This window comes from Cariama cristata, unplaced genomic scaffold, assembly GCF_000690535.1.
Source record: "Cariama cristata isolate BGI_N322 unplaced genomic scaffold, ASM69053v1 scaffold3509, whole genome shotgun sequence".
NCBI lineage: Eukaryota > Metazoa > Chordata > Aves > Cariamiformes > Cariamidae > Cariama > Cariama cristata.
In genome coordinates this window covers 175,439-193,688 of record NW_009637299.1, presented here as the reverse complement: position 1 = coordinate 193,688, position 18,250 = coordinate 175,439, and the positions used below count along the sequence as shown (strand labels likewise).

Sequence of the window (18,250 nt, the reverse complement as noted above, 5' to 3'; positions counted from 1 at the left end):
CTAGGATCTTTTCAGATCAGCTGATTTAGCTGGAAGAAGTTTTGCGTGCATGACTCCTTCTACAGGACTCACTGTTTATTATCTCTAAATATTGTGTCAGATTATACTTTCAGGGAAATTGAGTCAGACCCTGGGCAATTCCACAGAGGTAAAATTCTCCAATTTATTCTTTATAAAACAGCAGCTTTGGTTGCACTTATTTTCCTTTCCCCAGCAGAGCAGCCACAATTTTAAGACCTGTAGCATTTCTACTGGTTTCAAAATATTCCATAACATTTATGGTAGGTTTCACATCTTAAAAAGCAACCTTTTGGAACCAGCAGTGTGCCCTTATAACAGCAGTGTGCTTTCACGTGTATTAATTGTTGCGTTCAATAGGTGTGTGTGCACAACAACATAGTCTATTCTGTTGGGACAACCTGGGAAGATGGTTGCAGGGACTGCTCTTGCACTAGCATGCAGGATGATGTTACAGGACTTCAGGTGATGGAGTGTCACGACAAAGCATGTAACACGTTCTGCTCTCGGGTAAGTAACATTTAAACCAGCGCATTAGCCAGCAGAGCCCTGATGGGGGTCTGAAATGATTACTTTTAAACCTGCATGTTTGGAGAAACCAGAGAAAAATAGAAAATAAATGTTGTAGCAACGAATTATCTTGGGAACGGAGTCTAAGAGGGCCTGAGCATTACTGACTTTATTTTAGGGTTATTGTTTCAGGATCACATCCTGCTGCCAAGGAAATCAGTGACAAGTTTCATTTATATTTCAGTAAAAGGAGAACTGAAGTGTCTATCACTTACACCACTTGCACAATAAGTACTCGTGATGTCTGAAGTTCAGTTTCAAATGACTGCTTTAGCTGAAGTTCACTTTCTGAAATGAACTTTTCAGATCTGTCTCTTGCTCAGCTCTGCCCATTATAGCAGTAATAAGACCACATGCTGTGGCCTTTATTATGCTCAGACATCTGCTACATGCTATAAAATTATGTGGTCTACTTTTGGAAGCCCGCAAAGGAAGTATGAGCTGCTTTGTTATACTGACATAGCTGGTCAAGCAGGAGGGGACAGATATTGTGTACAAAATTTGGTAGAAGAATTCTGGAAGGGTCAAAGAAATTGGATAAAAGTCAGCAGCGCTTGCCAGTGTCATACGTTAGAACACTTTGACTGTAACATGATTTGTGCAAACAAAAGTTCAAAATGGTTTTAATATTTCCTTTAAACTACCCAATTTACATCCCTAACATTCCTCACCTTAACATAATATGGAAAATAAGGAAGTAAAAAAGTCACTGTAAAATTAAATGTGATGCCCTAGAGTTGCATTTTGCTCTGGTGTCTAGCACCTTGTACCCATAATTTGTGACCTTTCCCATGTCCTTACTTCATGAGGTTAGCATGCATGGGTCAGTCAGTGAAGTACGTGGAAATACACAGCTTGGGTCTGCAGAAAAAGCAGATGGCAGAAGGGGTTGCCCAGTCCAGCCAAGTGCTGACAAAACCCACACCCCTTACCAACTGCCATGTGGCCAGAGAGATTGTGCTGCAAACATCACAGGCTACCACAAATACATTTTGCCTCTTTGTAAAGCTTTTCAGTATATCCATGGATTAATTGAGATTGGTTTTGATGGTATTAGCCAATTCCGTTCAGGAAAAGGCGCATCTGACTTGAAGCAGCTCCTCCTTAGTCTGTGGTCTGGTGTATTCACAATCTGCAAGTTCAGTAGGCTGTGTGGGGTTCATTTGGAGCAACTAGATGTGGCTGTCTGGGATTTTGAGTATTCTCTGCAGGTCCCATGAAGTGAAGCCCAGAAGCAGCTAATATTATAATTTTTTTTTTTTTTTTTCAGGAGCAAAGGTGAACTACTTAGTGCTATTCAAATCTCCAAGTTGCTTTTAAAATGTTTATATTGGGCTATATATTGTATTAGTGTACACAAAACTCAAACAGTTGACCAAGCAGCAGGTGTTTCCAAATGTATGTTGTAACATCAATGCTTTCAGTGGTCCAGTAGCTGATAAAAGGCTGCATAAAAGTCTGATTAAAAGTTGGCCTGTGACTCAACAGACTGCCCTGGTGTCATCACAGATGACCAGCTGGAATTTGTCAGTGGGAAATGCAAAGGAGGGCATACTACAGCAATAACTGCAGACTCTTTTAACTAAGAGGGATGGGTGCTGCTTCTATGTCTGATTTACTGCACTGACTGGGATGCTGCTGTGATGTTCTGGGTTCTCTAGTGCTGCACGTGAGACAAGATTCACTTGGTTTTTTCTACTCCAGGAGTAGGTTTTTATCTTCTTACTGGATATACAGTGAATCTCCAAACAAACATGTCATGCACGTTCCCCTCCTCCACCAAGTCTCCAAATCTTTGCAGCCTGTTCCCACTGTTCTTCCTAAACCTTTTAACTGGTTTTAAGAAGTTTGCCTCTTTTTTTTTTTTTTTGGAATGAGTCCCCCTTATACAGTTGCATTCAGAACAGAGGCTAAGAAAAATCAACACATGGTATCTCTTCTTCTTCCTTCCTTCTGTTCAGTTACATTGGGAAGAAAGCTCTTCATTCACAAACCTTGTGTATACAGCTCTTAGAGGTTTCTTTTTCACTTTTGGAAAGACATCATTAATAATGTGTCTGGGAGTTAAAGACTGACCTTGCGCATAGAGCATATAGGTGCAGCACCTCACGGCTGAGTTAACGTTGTTGTAGAAACCCTGCATTGTCTGACTTGTTTTAAATTCTCATTTGGATTTACACTAATTGGTATTTTAAAACAGTTAATCATGCATTGAAATTTGATTATGAACGTTTCAGTTAAGCAAACCAATATCTGAAAAGCATTTGTCTTTTCTAAACTCTATTAAGCTAATTGTGCCTTGGTTTTCAAAGAATTTAAAATGCCTTAATACCATTATATTTCAATATCATTTAACTTATAGTCTCTGTATCAGAACAAGACTGGACAGCAAATACATATGTGCACCTGAGAAGGTGTGAACAAAATATAAACTTCTTTTGAATAATATTTTCCTCTGCTGTATCTTAAACACTGCATAATTCCCTAGGACCAGAGCAAAAAACCAATCCATTTAAAAAATCCAATAAACCAAACTAGTGCTCAGTCTCCAAGTGTAGAGTTTGGTGAGAAAGCTTGAGGGTGCCCAACGTCGTGAAAACCATGAGGGCAGATGTGAGAGCTTTCAGCTGTTGCAAGAGAACCCCTTCAACTTCCATTTGTAGAAGAGACTTGTTTCTAGTATGGCAATTATTATGAAATATTAGATCTAAAGTATCTGTCTGTGTTTTGGCTCATAGCCAAATCAAAAATTTGTTGTTCTAATAAAGTATCATTAATGCAGAGCTACAGTTTCTTGGCAAATCAGCCTTAAGCATTGCAGTGTCAAAAAGCTTTTTTAAAACAAACAAAAAGCCTTGGTGGAAATCATGCCAGTTCTTTTTGGGAATCTGCCATTTCTTCTGCTCCTTTAATGGTTATCAAAGTTGTACAACAAAAAGCGTAACTGTTGGAGAACGTGGATAACTCAGATTTTCTTTTTTCCTTTGCTGATTCCTGATTCAATGGATAGACATATCCAGGACCACAGAAGTTCTGTAATCCAGTTTGAACTGACCTTAAAGCTTATTTTTCAGTTCACATTAGATGGCATTGAAAGTTATATTGGCATTAAAGACATACTTTACTCACGGATCATTATTAAGATGATGTTCAAACTCTCTACTGCTCATGGTTATTAATTCCTTTGCCAGGTCTTATAGTTGTGCAGTATCATTGTCGACTGAGTCATCTAACTTCCATGAAAACAGCTTACAGTTTTTTATCTAGCTACACAAAAAGAGGAAAAACCCCATAACACATGTACTAGCTCCTTCACCTTGATGAAAGAACGTTTGCTACTGTTCTCCTGAGCGTGACAAAATCAAACGCGAATCATATCTGTAGTTTTAGAATGTAGAGAAAAGCTATGGAAAAAGAATGGTTGTTTCATTTAAATGAACCACTCCCACAGTTCTCTGAGGAGGGTAACTGCAAATACAGACTTCTCACTTGCAAGCCAGATGTGGATTTGCTTCGTTCTATGTCATTCTCCCCTTGCTTTTTCTGTCCTTTGCTATCTTTCTTTTATCAAAGTTTTGAGAAAGCAAGGAGATAATTGCTGCACTTATTGTATGTGCCACAAGGAGGAGTGGGGTCTCCTTCCTGGAACTTCACAAATTATTTCCCTGAGAGTGCGTCAGACCACATCCCTTCAGAGAACCACGGTGAGAAAATGGGTAACAGCTTTCAAAACACCTTAAAATCTCTAGTATACTAATGTGAAGGGAGCACTTGCTTAATTTCTGTCAATGTTCTTGGAGTTATGTACTTTGTAAATGATATAAAAGAGTGTGGCTTAAAGTATTAGATGATTTAAAGTATTAGATGATCATGAGAAGAAGGAAGCATAATTTTCTGGGATAAGTGTTTAAGACAAAGCCATTTGGCTAAGTGTGTGTAAATTAATTAGGCTAGATTTTCATGCGTCTTGATTAATTAAATTAAAATAAAGAACATTTGCACCCTGCATGCAAAGGCATAGTGAATGATGGTTATAATAGATGCTGACTACAAAAGCTATGGCTTTAATCTCCAATATTTCAAACAGATATTTTCCTTTGAAGTAGCGTGTAAAGCATGGTAGTAAATGGCTTAATAGTGTATATTAAGGAGGTCAAAGAAACTAATGTAAAAGGAAGACTGTTTGAATATTAGATGTGCAAGATCTCATTTAACAACCCTGAAAGTGTTGTTGGGAGGGTATTTCAAACATCCTGCTTACATTTTAAAGCGTAATTTATTATGGAAATTAGGAAATGATGCCTTAATGTTCTGGAGACTTGCAAACAGAGAATTAAGTCCTCACCTGGGGCAAATGAGTGCAGCTTCAGGGAAATCTCTAGAATTCTGCTGATTCATCACCACTGAAAATTTTGCTTTCAGCGTTTCAAGTTGATTTATATCCATCCTGCTGTTTTTTCTCTGTCTACTGTTGCCATTTTCATTCCGTTTGGTTCCTCCAACCCCCTCTGGGTACTACCATCTGAAGATGTAAAAGGCAAATACTGCAGCCTTTTTAAAAATAGTACATTGAGGAATGATCTTGGTTCTTTCTTTCCTGCTTTGTTGACCAAAAGGCAGCTGACAGAGTTTTCTGGCCAAAACCTTAGCACCCGTGAAAAAATGAACTAGGTATCCTGAGCAACACTAGGATGAAAGAGGGAGGGTGTAGATATGCCAGGCCATAGCCTCTGTGGACCCCTCCGGTAGCTTGAGTAGGCGATGGAACCAAAATGTGCATTCTCTGAAGGCTACAGAATTAATCTGCATTCCTCTTTCGTTTGTCACAAGCCAAGCTGTGGTTCAAAAGCGCGCAAAATTTCCCCCCTCCCATGTAGAATGCCTTAGTCCGTATGCTTTCACCCTCCATGCAGGAGATTTGCTTTATCCCCGCATTTCTGTTTGCTAAAACAGCCCGATCTGGCAGCATAACTGAGCACCTGTGAGGTTCTCCATCGCAGCTGTTGATGATCACTCCCAAGTCAGCCACGTGCATCTGTTCAAATTGCGAGGGATGCCTTGTGTTGCCTTATCCCTTACCTCCTCGGGCATGGGGAATTTTTTTTTTAGTCCTGTAGACTGTGATCTGCCTCTCCGTGTGATGGATGGTCAGACACTTACCGAGGGCGGCTTCTGAATTTTAATTCCCTGCTTGAAGTTTGAGACTGTGTTCAAAAAAAAACCAAAAATCAAACCAACCACCCAACCAAAAAAAAACTCCACCAAAAAAACATCTGCAAACGAATTTTAATTCCCTGCTTGAAGTTTGAGACTGTGTTCAAAAAAAAAAAACCAAAAAACAAAAAACCAAAAACCAAACCAACCACCCAACCAAAAAAAACTCCACCAAAAAAACCTCTGCAAACCATGGCAAACACTGGCATCTCTGTATGCTAATGTCCACATGCTAGAAAATGAAAAATAATGAAGGAAGAGATGGATACTGCTTACTCTGCCTAGTTCAGTCTAACGTTAACCTTCAACAACACAGTATCTGAGACTTCTTAGATGTTCATGTTTATAGATTGTGTAGCTCAGGAATAATCCTGGTGGCATATAGTCATTGTACAAAAGTCATCTAACTGGAAAAAACCAAAACAGAACAACAAACCCACAACCGAAAACGAACCCCACAATAAAAAACCACCTCAAAATGCACAATACATTTTCCTTTTCTTAGATGTAACCTTAACCATTACCACCTTTAGGATTAAACATAAAATAAAGCTTTCTGTATTCCTGTGGGCCCAACTTTCCGTGACATGAGGTACAAAAAGTGGGCTTTTCTGATGGTGAAGTATTTCTCATGCTGTGGAGGATCTGCAGCAGTGGGGAATCACTGTTCACCTTACTCCTTGAGTACAGATGGATGCTCTGGTTTTTGAGGAGCTTGTAGACTGCTGCAGTCTGCAGGGTTGTTTTTTTTTTTTTTTTTTTCTTCTGAGGCAGGTTTACAGTCTATGGTGGTTCAGGGGCTGTGTTAGGAGAAGCTCAGCAGATGCTGAGGTCAGGAGCTGTGATCTCCTGTGTTTCTTCCCCTTAGGAGTAAGAGCACCCAGGTTTTGAACACACCGAGCACCAAAAGGGCCACCCAGGCAGGTTGAACTATCCAAACCCAACACCTTTGTCAATGCCTTAGGGGTGTAAATCACCTGCAGTCGGCTGTGTAGCATCTTTTTGTTTGCACTTTAGAGGGCTCTGTTCCAACTAACTTATGCAGCTGGATTTTGCTTTATTCTGGACACAAACAGCTCATGGATTTTTACTTCTCTGAGTTTGCCACACAAATAGAAAGTTGTACCCAATACTTCAGATGCTTCAGACATATATTTAGCAGGTAAAAGTCATATAAAACAAAATGCTCAATAGCACAACTTTTTCTACAAAGCTAGGTCAAACTCTGGTATTACATTTTACAATATTATACAAAATGCATTTCCACGTGAAAGTCAACTGATTAGCAAACCTTGATAATGTGCTTCATATTGCAAATCAAGGACAGCTCATGAAGGGAGGGAGCAGTTGGGAATACTTCAGCGATTCAGTTCAAAGGAGTTGACCAAAATAAAATTATGCTTATTTTCGTTGACATTTTTCACATGAACAATATTTTCTTTGACAGAACATCTTTCCTTCAACTCTGTATTGAAAGCAGAGTTACATTTGGTCCCTTGGAGACTGCCTAGCTGTTAAATGTAGACTATGTTATTTCTAATTAGATTAAAGCTCCTTGCTTTCTTTCACTTAGCTATTCCAATTTTTGAATGTTTGGCTAGTTACTTCAGGAGATGAAAAGATGAAATGATCAGTCAAAACTGGTCCCTGGACTACATGTCTGACCAACCTCTTCCTTCTGCTTCAGCACAGGGCCCTCAGATATCTGAATGTACTCAAACTGAATGCTAACCTTCAATTCTCAGGGGTGGGAAGGGGAGTTGCAAGTGCTGATTAACATCCAAGATGACACTAAACCAATTTTTACCTTTCGTTTTCTTTTGTAAAATTGTATTATATATATAGAAAAGATTTTTTAAATGCTAAATAAAAATGGTCTTATTCTGTTTTCCATTTGCACTCCTCTGTAGGGCCATATTATTGTAAAGACTTGCACTTTACAATTTACTAATGCATAAAAGAAACTACTCACATATAATAAACTAACGTTCGGAAATGACTGCTGCTTAATGCTGTTGAAATAGCTCAGGGTCCTCTGAAAGCATTTTTCTTTTACCTCTTCCCTTTCTATTTCTGCCCGTTTAATGTCATTGTTCTTTTCTGTCTTGTGGCAAACCTTCGCACTATTACATATTTGAGCAGATCCTAGCAAAAGGAAGATGTTTCTGGGTGATTTCAGATTTCTTTCTTTCTTTTTTTTTTTTTGTCTAAATGTTGGGCACCATCAACATTTTCTGCACTCCAAGAAGGGGTGCTTTGTACCACACTAGAGAAGCTGATATCATCACAAGGCCAATTAGTTGATTGGCATGACCTGAGCAAGGATAGTACCTAGAGTTAGTCCATGTAGCTGAAGGGAATATGTCTTCAAAATATATATTAGGCAGGAACTAATGAGATAAGAATTTCTGCTCCTGATGTTGCGTGCATTTTAATTTATTTTTTCTGACGGATAATGTTAACCATTTAACAGGATGCTGGTCTGGGTGGACCACTTGTTTATTTTGTAATAGCAACGTGTGACCTTACAGTTCTGTTTTCAACCTCTTTCCATAAAAAGTTTCTAACATGAAATATTTATCCCAGTGTTTTAGGTTTAATCTTATTTATTTCCCATTCCTGGATCAGTCAGTCCTGTCCTTTTCTCCTACAGGGTTACAAGTATATCGTCCAAGAAGGGGAGTGTTGTGGGAGATGCCAGAAGACAGCCTGTGAGGAGCAGTTATTCTGGTCGCGGGGCGACACAGATCCTCGTTTGCATGAGGTGAGATGGCAGTGGCATGGATACTTCCTCTTCTAGCAGAAGTGCCCTGGAATTATTTTGTGTTCCATGGAAAGAGATGAAGAAGATATGAGCTATTTCTTCTATACATCAATCAGCGCCGAAAAACAACGTTTTTTGGGGCACGTGACTTGCTTGCTCAATTCTGACAAGCAAATCCTCTCAACCCTTTTTGGGCTCTAAGGAAGCAATAGTTTTGTGTAAAATTAGTAATTTCACAAATGGTAGTTCAAAAGAAAGTTAATGGGACGTGATGCTTCTCTGAGTGTAGGCTATTTGTTTAAATTATCCCAATTAATTTGTATTACTTGTATGGATAGCAGGCAGATGGGGTAGTGGATTGCTTGAATTTCACAGTCCTATTCAAATAGGATGTCCTTTTTGGTACACACTGAAATATCAGGAAGTAAATGAGGATAGAAACATGAATTATTCTCTGGTTGCTAAAGATGATTGCTGCAGGTCAGATCAGACTGCAGCGGTCCAGGCCAGACTTGTTTTCTGCTCAAAATAACAGTTTGTTTTCAGCAGTGTGCCTCTTCCCTTAGGATTCAAAGACCCAATGGGAAGTGCTTTCATGCAGGAGCCATTGAAAATGCACTGCAGATACCCTACTGCTCTGGAAAGCTATGCCGATATTTGTTTCTTTTCTGGCCTATGTTTTTAGTTCCTTCAGGCGATGCAGTTTGTTCTGTCCCTAACCCAACCACCCTTGGCAAACCTTCGCCTGCCCCAGTAGTAGTATTAAATTGCTTAATCCTATGCAGAGGTTTGGATTCAACAAAGGCAGGAACAGTAAGTTAAATATGTTGCAGATAATAGACCTTCCCCCCATCTTTTCTTCCCTAAGTGTTGTTCTTTATAACATGTCTGCATTGTCATCTACGTCTCACATTCACATATTTAATATTAACTTTTTAATTACTTCTTTTACAATAGCAGTCTGCTGCTGTCTTTTAAAAAATGTTAACATATCATTTTGCAAACTGCTTCTTCCCTGATTTTATCAAGAGCATTTCTTAATGTGGATCAATATTCTTTGCTTCATAAAACAAGACTTCAGAAGGCCTATTTTAATGTCCCACTGATTCTCCTGTCCTAATGGAGTAATAGATCCTTATACTCTCCTGTCTCTTTCTTGCTATGTCCTCTTTCAACTCTTTTGTCGTTAACAAAGAGCTCAGTATTTAACTCATGAGACAAAAGTATTCCCTAACTTCCTGAGCAAAGACGTTTGAATGTACTGGAGTTAGGGATCTGATTTTCACTTTGACTGTTCTCAAAGTGTATTCAAAGAGTGTTAACACTGGGGCAATACAGCTTCAAAACAGTGATCAGCTCCTCCCAGCACTGAACTGTGACAGCATCTTCTTTCTGGTCTATGGTGATGTCTCTTCCCAAAATAGCACTGGAAGTTCCCGCCTTCTCTGACCCATGGGTGGTTACAATCAGGAGGACTGTCAACAGGATCCAGTCTCTTCTACGTTTGCAAGTATTTTCAGGTCTAGAGCCTATTGCCAAAGGCTCCTTTGGGCTTAGTAGAGCTGGTTTGCAGCAGGTTCCAGCAGAAGGAGGGCCAGCTCAGCTACAGCGCAGCGCAGTGCAGTGCAGCCAGCTACCGGGTAACAAATGGAGATTTAAATCCAATTAAGAATTGCTTTTTCTTCTTCGTATGTCATTTCATCTGCCCCTTTATTTTTCACCTTAAGAGTAGTCCTGTAACTCTTATACTCTACAAACCAAGCAGCAAACTGTTCTATAAACTAATTGAATGGTAAGGATTTGTGGGGAACTGTTGAGTTCCTGACGCAGTAAACGTGCTTTTTGCAAACCAACACGTTGGCTGTGGTGGTATTCCCTCTATCCAGTGGCACAAATACCGCTGCCTATATCGAATCCTTTTACCATTTCCCATCAGGTCGGCACAGAGTGGCGATCCCCCTTCAACCATTGCATTATCAATGAGTGTGTCCGGGTGAACAATGAGGTTTTTGTGCAGCAAAAGAATGTTTCTTGCTCTCAAATGGATGTGCCTGACTGTCCAGAGGGAACTGAACTACGTTGTGACCAAATAACAGACTGCTGTCCTTCCTGCAGATGTGGTAAGGTTTTGTGTATGACAAATGGAATCACTAGAGAATGAATCATCTCATGTGTGGATGTCCTGTTTCTCAACAGCAATTTCAAAAGTGCGTGTTATGCAAGTATAGTATGACTTTAAAGCTCTCCTGTATCGTTTAGACATTGAGTACAATAGCACCTGCTGCTATTACTTTCTCTTTCTAACTGATGTTCACCGTCTCCTCTTGAACTACTTACTGTTGAAGCTATTTTACATTGTTTCAGAGAGACATGCCAGGCTATGTTTCTACAGCATTCTCAAGCATTTAAAAAAGAGCATCGGGAGATGCTTTTGGCCTGGGAAAGTTTAACGCTCTCCCCTGTGCCTGCTATGAACAGGGAGTTTGCATGCAGCCATGCTGTCTTCTGCGTGTCTCTGAGTGTTGTGGCTGTGGCCATTTCCTAGCATAGACTTCGGTCAAAAGTCCAAATCAGAAGATTTGGATAATTGGGCTCAGTCATGTTTAATTGACAAGTATATATGCAACCACAGGATGAGGAGCTAGCAGTGGGAGGATGAGGGGAAATACGCGCTGTAACTTGCAGGAAACCTGAGTGTGTCTTCTGAGAGTGCGAGGCTTGAACTGGAGGGGAAAACTTATATTGTGCCATGTACTTATTCAAAAACAGCTCAGCAAGAGATATTTGGAGGTGGAATGCAGGATAACTCTGACAAATTGCCACCTTTCAAGGTATAACATAAGAGGGCTCAGTTATGCCTCTTCATGGTGAAACTGGATCTAAATGTCCTCAGTTGGAACTGTAATAAGTAAAAAAACCCCATACCAATAGTTTATTCAATCTTGGTAATGCCGTGATAATGATAATGCTAAATGCAATATCGTCTTCTTTTTCAGTACCACTGAATGGTTGTCCTTTGAATGGCACTGTCATTGGGGTAAGACACGATTCTTTTTATTTGTTGTGATGGTAAGACATTTAGATATATGTATGAGCTTTTGAAGAACACAAACTTGCCAGAATACATGTAAGCATACAAGGCAGCCTTGTTCCGACAGAATCTCTGCAAGTGAGACCTTAGGGTAAAAGCAGTGGCAAGGGGCTCAGTACGTGTATGTCCACTTCATGACCCTGCCACAGTCTTCCTATATGATGACGAGTATCTCTGCAAAACAGGGACAATGAAGTTTCCTTGTCTCGAAAGGATGCTTGAGAAAGAAAAGTGCTTAGGAACTGTGGTAATCTGTGTTGTGTAATGACTTGCAGGCTACCAAACACACAGGAAACTATCTGCGAGGGATAATCTCAAAAGTGATCCTTGCCCACTTTGGGGAAGCAAAAACTTCCCATATTCTACCTAGAGGATAAGGCAGATTAAAAAAAGGATGGAGACTCTTGCTCCACCTGTGTGGAAGGAGGGGTATCCCTCCCTGGATATTAGCAGGAACAGGAAAGCTGAGTTTCCTCACTGTTTGACCTCTGTCCCCTTTCAAGATCCCTGCTGATAAACCCTCAGAGGAAATTTTTTCTCAACTACATGTTTAATGGATAGATTAAGACATGTTTAACCCGGCCCATGACAGTGGGAATGATGGGAGTTAAGCATCTGATGTCATTTATGCCGAATTTATCTTTGGAGAGCTCTGTCAATTGTCCATTGTTTCCCTAAATCCATATTCTGGCAGCACCTCTGGTGTCAAAGAGCTCTAAAAATTCTCATCATCCCCTAGGGAAACAGGTCCTCTTTAGTCATTTAACCTAACTTTTAACCTACGTATTCCTGCATTGTCAATGTATGTCTGTCTTCTTCATTTATTTAAAAGGTAAGTTTACCCAAATCTCTTTGGACTTCTGAGGTGTGGCAGGGAGAACCTTTCTCCATCTATTTCTTCTGGTTTTGTTTTTTTTCATAGTCGATAGGCCTAAGTTTATCAGTTTGTTAGAGCTAAAGCCCTGTCATCGAGCATCCATCATACTGTGTGGGGATTACTTCCCTGTAGAATAAAATCCAAGGTATAACTCTGCCTTTCTTGTCAGAACAGTGGGAGAAGGGTTTTAAAGTGGTAAAATGTGAAATAATCTGCTTTCTCTTTTATTCCTTTATTTGTCTCCTCTATAGTATGTTGTCAAAACTAATGGTGGCATTTTGTAAAGACAACGTCATGCGGTATAGTAATTGCTAGCTCCTGCCACCTTCTGTTGTATAGGAATGCATATGTATTTTTTTTACTGTGTTGCAAAAAGAAGGTGTCTTTCTAGTTGCGTGCTGTTCTTTCTTGAACAGCTGATTTTTATCTCTTCCAACGTAATGTTTACCTGATCTGTCAAGTAAAATGTTTGTTCTGTTTTCAAGGGGTTTAAAATATTTTAAAATAAATTCAAATGAAGCATAAGCAAATTTTGAAACAAAATGTCATTTTGAAGGCAAAATGTAAAGTATGTGTATTTTGAAGACTTAAAACCAATATATTTCAGCTTCTACAATATTGAAAAAAATTCCCATCTTAATAAAATTTTCCTGATTTGGAATGAATTCATAAAGTGTTTCAGCTGACACCAATCTACATTTTGACTCGTTCTTATTTGCTATCTGGCTATGTATGAAAGCTGTCTTTAAATATTTTTTTTTTCATTTAATACAGCTTTTAAAATGTGTTATTGTTCTTCCTGACAATTGGTCATTTTATCAAACACTGCCTGTGCAAGATTTTGAGGGTGTAGGTAGGCCCCAGCTGTTACGTTACTTCTGTGCTCTTGCTGTCGCAAATGTCAAGCATTACTGAAGTTAGCATTCAACAACGCAGTTACCAAAATATTTTCTCAGGATGGGGAGTGTGAAATTCGAGTTGAGATATAATCTTGAAAGATTTCTAAACAAAGTGGCCATTTTGATTTAAAAAAAAAAAAGATAAATTTGGCTTTATATTAGCTCTTGTCTTAAATTAATGAACTTTTCAATTAAACTAGCTTAATTTAATGACTTATTGTGACCTAATTAGCTATATATCTGAAAGCTTTTGTGCAGCTGGCGTTACTACCGCTTTGTCTTACACTATTCTCTACTTCAATGACTGTTCCAGAGTTCTGGTCAGGAAGGAAGATGTGATGTCCACAGAAGTTTATATTTCCTGGATTTCAAAACCTTTATTCTGGATCCTTTAAGAATAGATTTCAGGTTTCATTTTGTATCAGGGGAAAACTTTGCTCCATTAACTCATTTGCTGAATAGTTCCAAGTTTTGAGTCTCTTACGGCAGTTCTGTTAACTGACTGTGTCCTTAATCCCTTTACATTTTTGTCTTGTATCTGGTTACCAATATTATATTCCAGTAATTTGGTGTACTGCATTCACTCTGCTGTTCTTAACAATGCTGAGGGCTTTAACTGCAGACTTCCAAGCAGGTGGCTGTATTTACCAAAAGGATTATCTATATCACTCATCTGTTTTCCCAGGCTTTTACTGAGTGGCATTTTTGAAGGAGATCTGAGTAGATTTGGGCTTTATGCAGGTTATTTTGGTTGCACTGACTAACACTGGGTTAGCAGATGTTGACTTTTCATTCTAAGTTAGCCAAGAAAACACATGATAGGTGTATTATATAAAGGGAAAAAGATGTATCAATACATTATTTTGTTCAGTTCAGTCATGCTGAGCTGTGTTTGTTCACAGAAAGCCATTGTTAAAGCCATTTGCTTGCTGATCCCTAAATACATTAAATAAATATCATAGAACTAAGCTGCGATGCAAAATTTGGATCAAGGTAAGACCTTCCCCCAAAAGTTCAAGGCACTTGTGTGTGAGGATTTCGTTTCAACATGTCTCTAGTAAGCCCTGCGTTCCTGCCTGTAACAGTGATTTTAGTGTAAACTCAACTTCATCCATCTTTTTTGTATTTAATTGGAATGTTAGAACTGTTAGAAGATCCAGTGAGGATATCAATTGTAATATCAGCTGCGGCTTTACAGACCCTTTCTTCATGATGTGAAAGCCTAGAGCTACTGAGACATTCTGTGATAAGCATTTACTTCCAGAGGGCCTGAATTAACTAGGATTATGATAGTAAACAGAACAAACCCAACCGTGTTTTGAAACAGGTCAACATGATGAGGACATCTCCTAGATTTGCAAGGCTTTTGTATATACATGCACGTGTGTGTGTGTAGCTCCTAACCAGTAGAGCATTAGTAGTGTCGGTGGATTGAATACCCTTGTGAGGCCATGTAGTCTGTACTAGAACTATCACTCTGGTGTCTGAATGCTTTCCGATGTTGGGAGTAAACTAGAAGTCTGGAGTTTTGTATGACATTTGCTATCCATCCCTCTCCAAGAGGAAAATGTTATGACTGTGTCCTCATGCCTGCATCCACTGAGGTCTTTTAACCCTCCAGATTAATGACCCAGTATTCATTATAAAAGGCTAAACCAAGAAAGGTGAAGAGTCCTATGTCAAGGTCTCAAGCTGAGTTGTTAAAATGACAGGGATCTCCCCATTGGTATTACTGCCTCCATCATGTTGTATGTGGAGGACCTTTTTTCTAGACCTACACAAAACAAGAAAAAAATTCACTGCTATTGCTGGTGCTTTGTAGAAAACCACTGGGGCCTGAGGACCTCTGTTGTGCTGGGGTGCCGAATAAGAATGTGGTTAAAATTCTTTACTCAGAACATTTGTCCTTCAGTGTGTATGTTGGGAGTATTAGCTCTGAACTACCCGTAAATGCATTACCTTTATGCTGTTACTCTGGCCAGCTTCTTAGTTTTGCTCCATTTATTTAATGAGTGTTTACCAGTGTGGAACAAGGAAAAAAAAGGAATCCGAGGATCTGCATAGTATGTAGCATGGGAAATTCCTGTTCCAAATGAAGTCAACAGTGACGTTCCATTGATTTTTGAAGCACAACTCAAAGCTTTTATAATCTAGCAATATTCAGTATCTGTTTATCTTATTTATTAGGTTTTAGAAATTCTTTGTGAAAATCTTGAATAGACTCCTCCCATTTTGTCCCTTCAACCTTAGTGGTTTGTTATTTTGGGGTTGAAATGAAAGGCTGTGCACTTGAGAGGCAGAAAGACTTTGTATTTAGAATTCCTTTCAGTGCTAGGAATCCAATTACTAACTCCACATCCTTTTGTTTCCCATTTAATAGTTTGACATGTTTGCTCTACATTTTAAATGCCGGTTTTGCTTGCTTTGAAAAGGTGATGGGATCCGGCAAACCAGGTGCCGGGGAAGAGCTCAGGGAATTTGAATTGTGTGCCAGCTCAGCTTGTAACTATGGACAAGTCCAGTTCTTCACTCAATAATTCTGTTTCTGTTTTTGTCTTTGTCTTTCTCTCTCCTTTCTCAATTTTAAACTTTTAGGCCTCTAGAGTTTCTAAGTAGTACAAGAACAATAACACGTAATTTCTGCCCATGTTCTGTGGGTTGCGATGCCTCAAGAATAAAGACTTGTTGACTCATCAACAGGGAAAAACACACTCGGGGAAAATGAACTGGTGGCAGCCACCTAACGCATAGTCAGGATAACTGATGACAAAATCTTCCTCATCACTTTCAAGGATTCCTTTCTTGCTTGCTACCTTTGTAAGCAATGAAGTAAGAAATGCGAATGCCATTTCTCAGATTAAGGAATTCTAAAGGGGTTACTTGAAAAATAGCCTCATGCTATGTGCCGCTTGTTGTGGAATTACAGGTGCAAAAATTTGGGTCTCTGGAAATGGGGTCATTGGTTTGCTGTTTTCTCTTGCAAAGAATTGCAATGCAAGATTTATTGAAAAAGATTTAACCTACATAAAATTGCTTATTTATTTGAGATTTGCTGAAGAGACAGTCGCTGACTTACAAACTGGTTCTAATATTTCAGCCATGGAGACGCCTGATGGTGGATCAATGCACAACATGTCACTGCTCCCTCCAGCCCGCATCTTCTCGGAGATACACTCTGACATGTACAAAATTAAGCTGTGAACCATGCCCAATAGTAAGTGCGAGTTGTCTGTATGTTCTGGTGAAGAATGGGCCTGATGAGAAGGTCGTATTCTTTTTTGTATACATCAGTTTGTCTTGTGCAACTCTAGGACCTGTTGCCTTCAAGTTTTTCTAAGAAGTCATGGTCCTGTGTTCTTTCCCTGAATTAGATGAAATACACCAAATGTGATCTAAATCCACTGTGCAGGAAAGGTAACTTTTCATAGTACTGAGGTCCATAGGCATGTTTTATTTTGTGTGTTATACTACTTACCTTTAGGGCAGAAGAAGGTTTGGCAAATCATTTGCAACAGAAGGTGCTGTGTCTCCTTTCCTACAGTGTTTTCTGTCCCTCCAGAGACCGGCAGCTCAGCCCGATCTCCGTGCTTCAGGGCTTTCCTATGACTATTCCAAATTGTCTAATAGCTGGGCTCAATAATATTTCTGTCTGGTTCCCAGCTATGCCTTGGGTGATTTGAGGTGATAGTCCCCATCAGTTCTGCTGGCCTTTTTGAAGTCTTTGCTGCTGCTTTGCTGTCATCAGCTGCAAGGAATGAGCTTGGCTGGGAAAGCCAGAGGCAAATAGCTCCCATTTTTGCTCCACTGACCAACAGTGTGACCAGAGTGCCTGACTAGTTCTGCTCAGTCATACAGTGTTCTCTCTTAGCACCAATACCTCAAGTAGAAGGAGACCTAAGCAAGTTGCAGAGCTGGCTTAATCTCCCCTTGTTGGAAGAGCACAGACCAGCAGCTGAGTTTCACAGAAAAAGGCTTAAATGCCCCTTCCTCTTCTGCCTTTCCCTGGGTAATGGATGGAGCCCAATGGGCCCAGCCAAACCCAGGACCTGTGCAGGCAGTGGCTGTTGCCACAGTTGCCACAGTGACCAAAAAGCCACATCTCTAACATGATCATATCGGATTTCCAGCTGATACCCAGGGGCGGCATACATTGATAGGGTCCCTGCAAAAGAGAGGAGCAGAGTTTTGGATGAGGCCGGTTTTCAATCCCTAAGTAGAACTGGAAAGGACAATGTAGTAAGTCAAGTTTCTGTGGTTTCATCTGTACTAATAAACTAAACAGAGCAAGACTGCAGGCTCAAATTATGTCCTGCAACCATTTATCTTGAATTCTCAGCAGTGTCCCCACTGGCCTGTTCTAACTAGAAAATTTCCAGATAATGTCTCGGCACAGGTCAGTGGTTAGGACAAGCCAAGGCCAGCCTGTTTTGTGGGGAGAATGCAGTTTAGACATACATACATGCTCGACTTGTCTGCAGGGCCAGAAAACTGGCCTTGACCCTTTGATTTGCTGGTATGGATGCGGCCTGTGACAAAAGGGAGAATCTGGAATACTTTGTGTGGTTCTGGACCCTCACATCACCCCTCCTGTAAAGTATGATTATAGACACAGGCTTCTGAAAGGAAAATAAATGGCCAAGCTCAGTGCTGAGCATCTTCCTCACTTCCACAAAATAGAACCTGGCAGATCAATGAAAAAAAACCCAGATACCCTAGAATGAATCTGCGGCCAGAAACATGTGTGCATATGTATGTTCCCACACAAAAATACACAAACATCAATTCTTGCTTTTCAATGCAAGAAGCCAGCTGTAGAC

At 39.8% G+C, this 18,250-nt stretch overlaps 1 protein-coding gene across 1 annotated transcript in view; it reads left to right on the top strand.

The window, feature by feature from the left end:
• The first annotated feature begins 435 nt into the window (after positions 1 to 435).
• LOC104167866 (von Willebrand factor-like) overlaps positions 436 to 18,250 on the top strand; it is a 29,742-nt gene continuing 11,927 nt past the window's right edge. Inside the window, exons 1-5 of the mRNA XM_009708256.1 lie at positions 436 to 528; positions 8,456 to 8,566; positions 10,503 to 10,686; positions 11,563 to 11,603; positions 16,531 to 16,647. Coding sequence (XP_009706558.1) covers positions 457 to 528; positions 8,456 to 8,566; positions 10,503 to 10,686; positions 11,563 to 11,603; positions 16,531 to 16,647 — 525 coding nt within the window. The 5' untranslated portion in view covers positions 436 to 456. The remainder of the gene's footprint in view (positions 529 to 8,455; positions 8,567 to 10,502; positions 10,687 to 11,562; positions 11,604 to 16,530; positions 16,648 to 18,250) is intronic.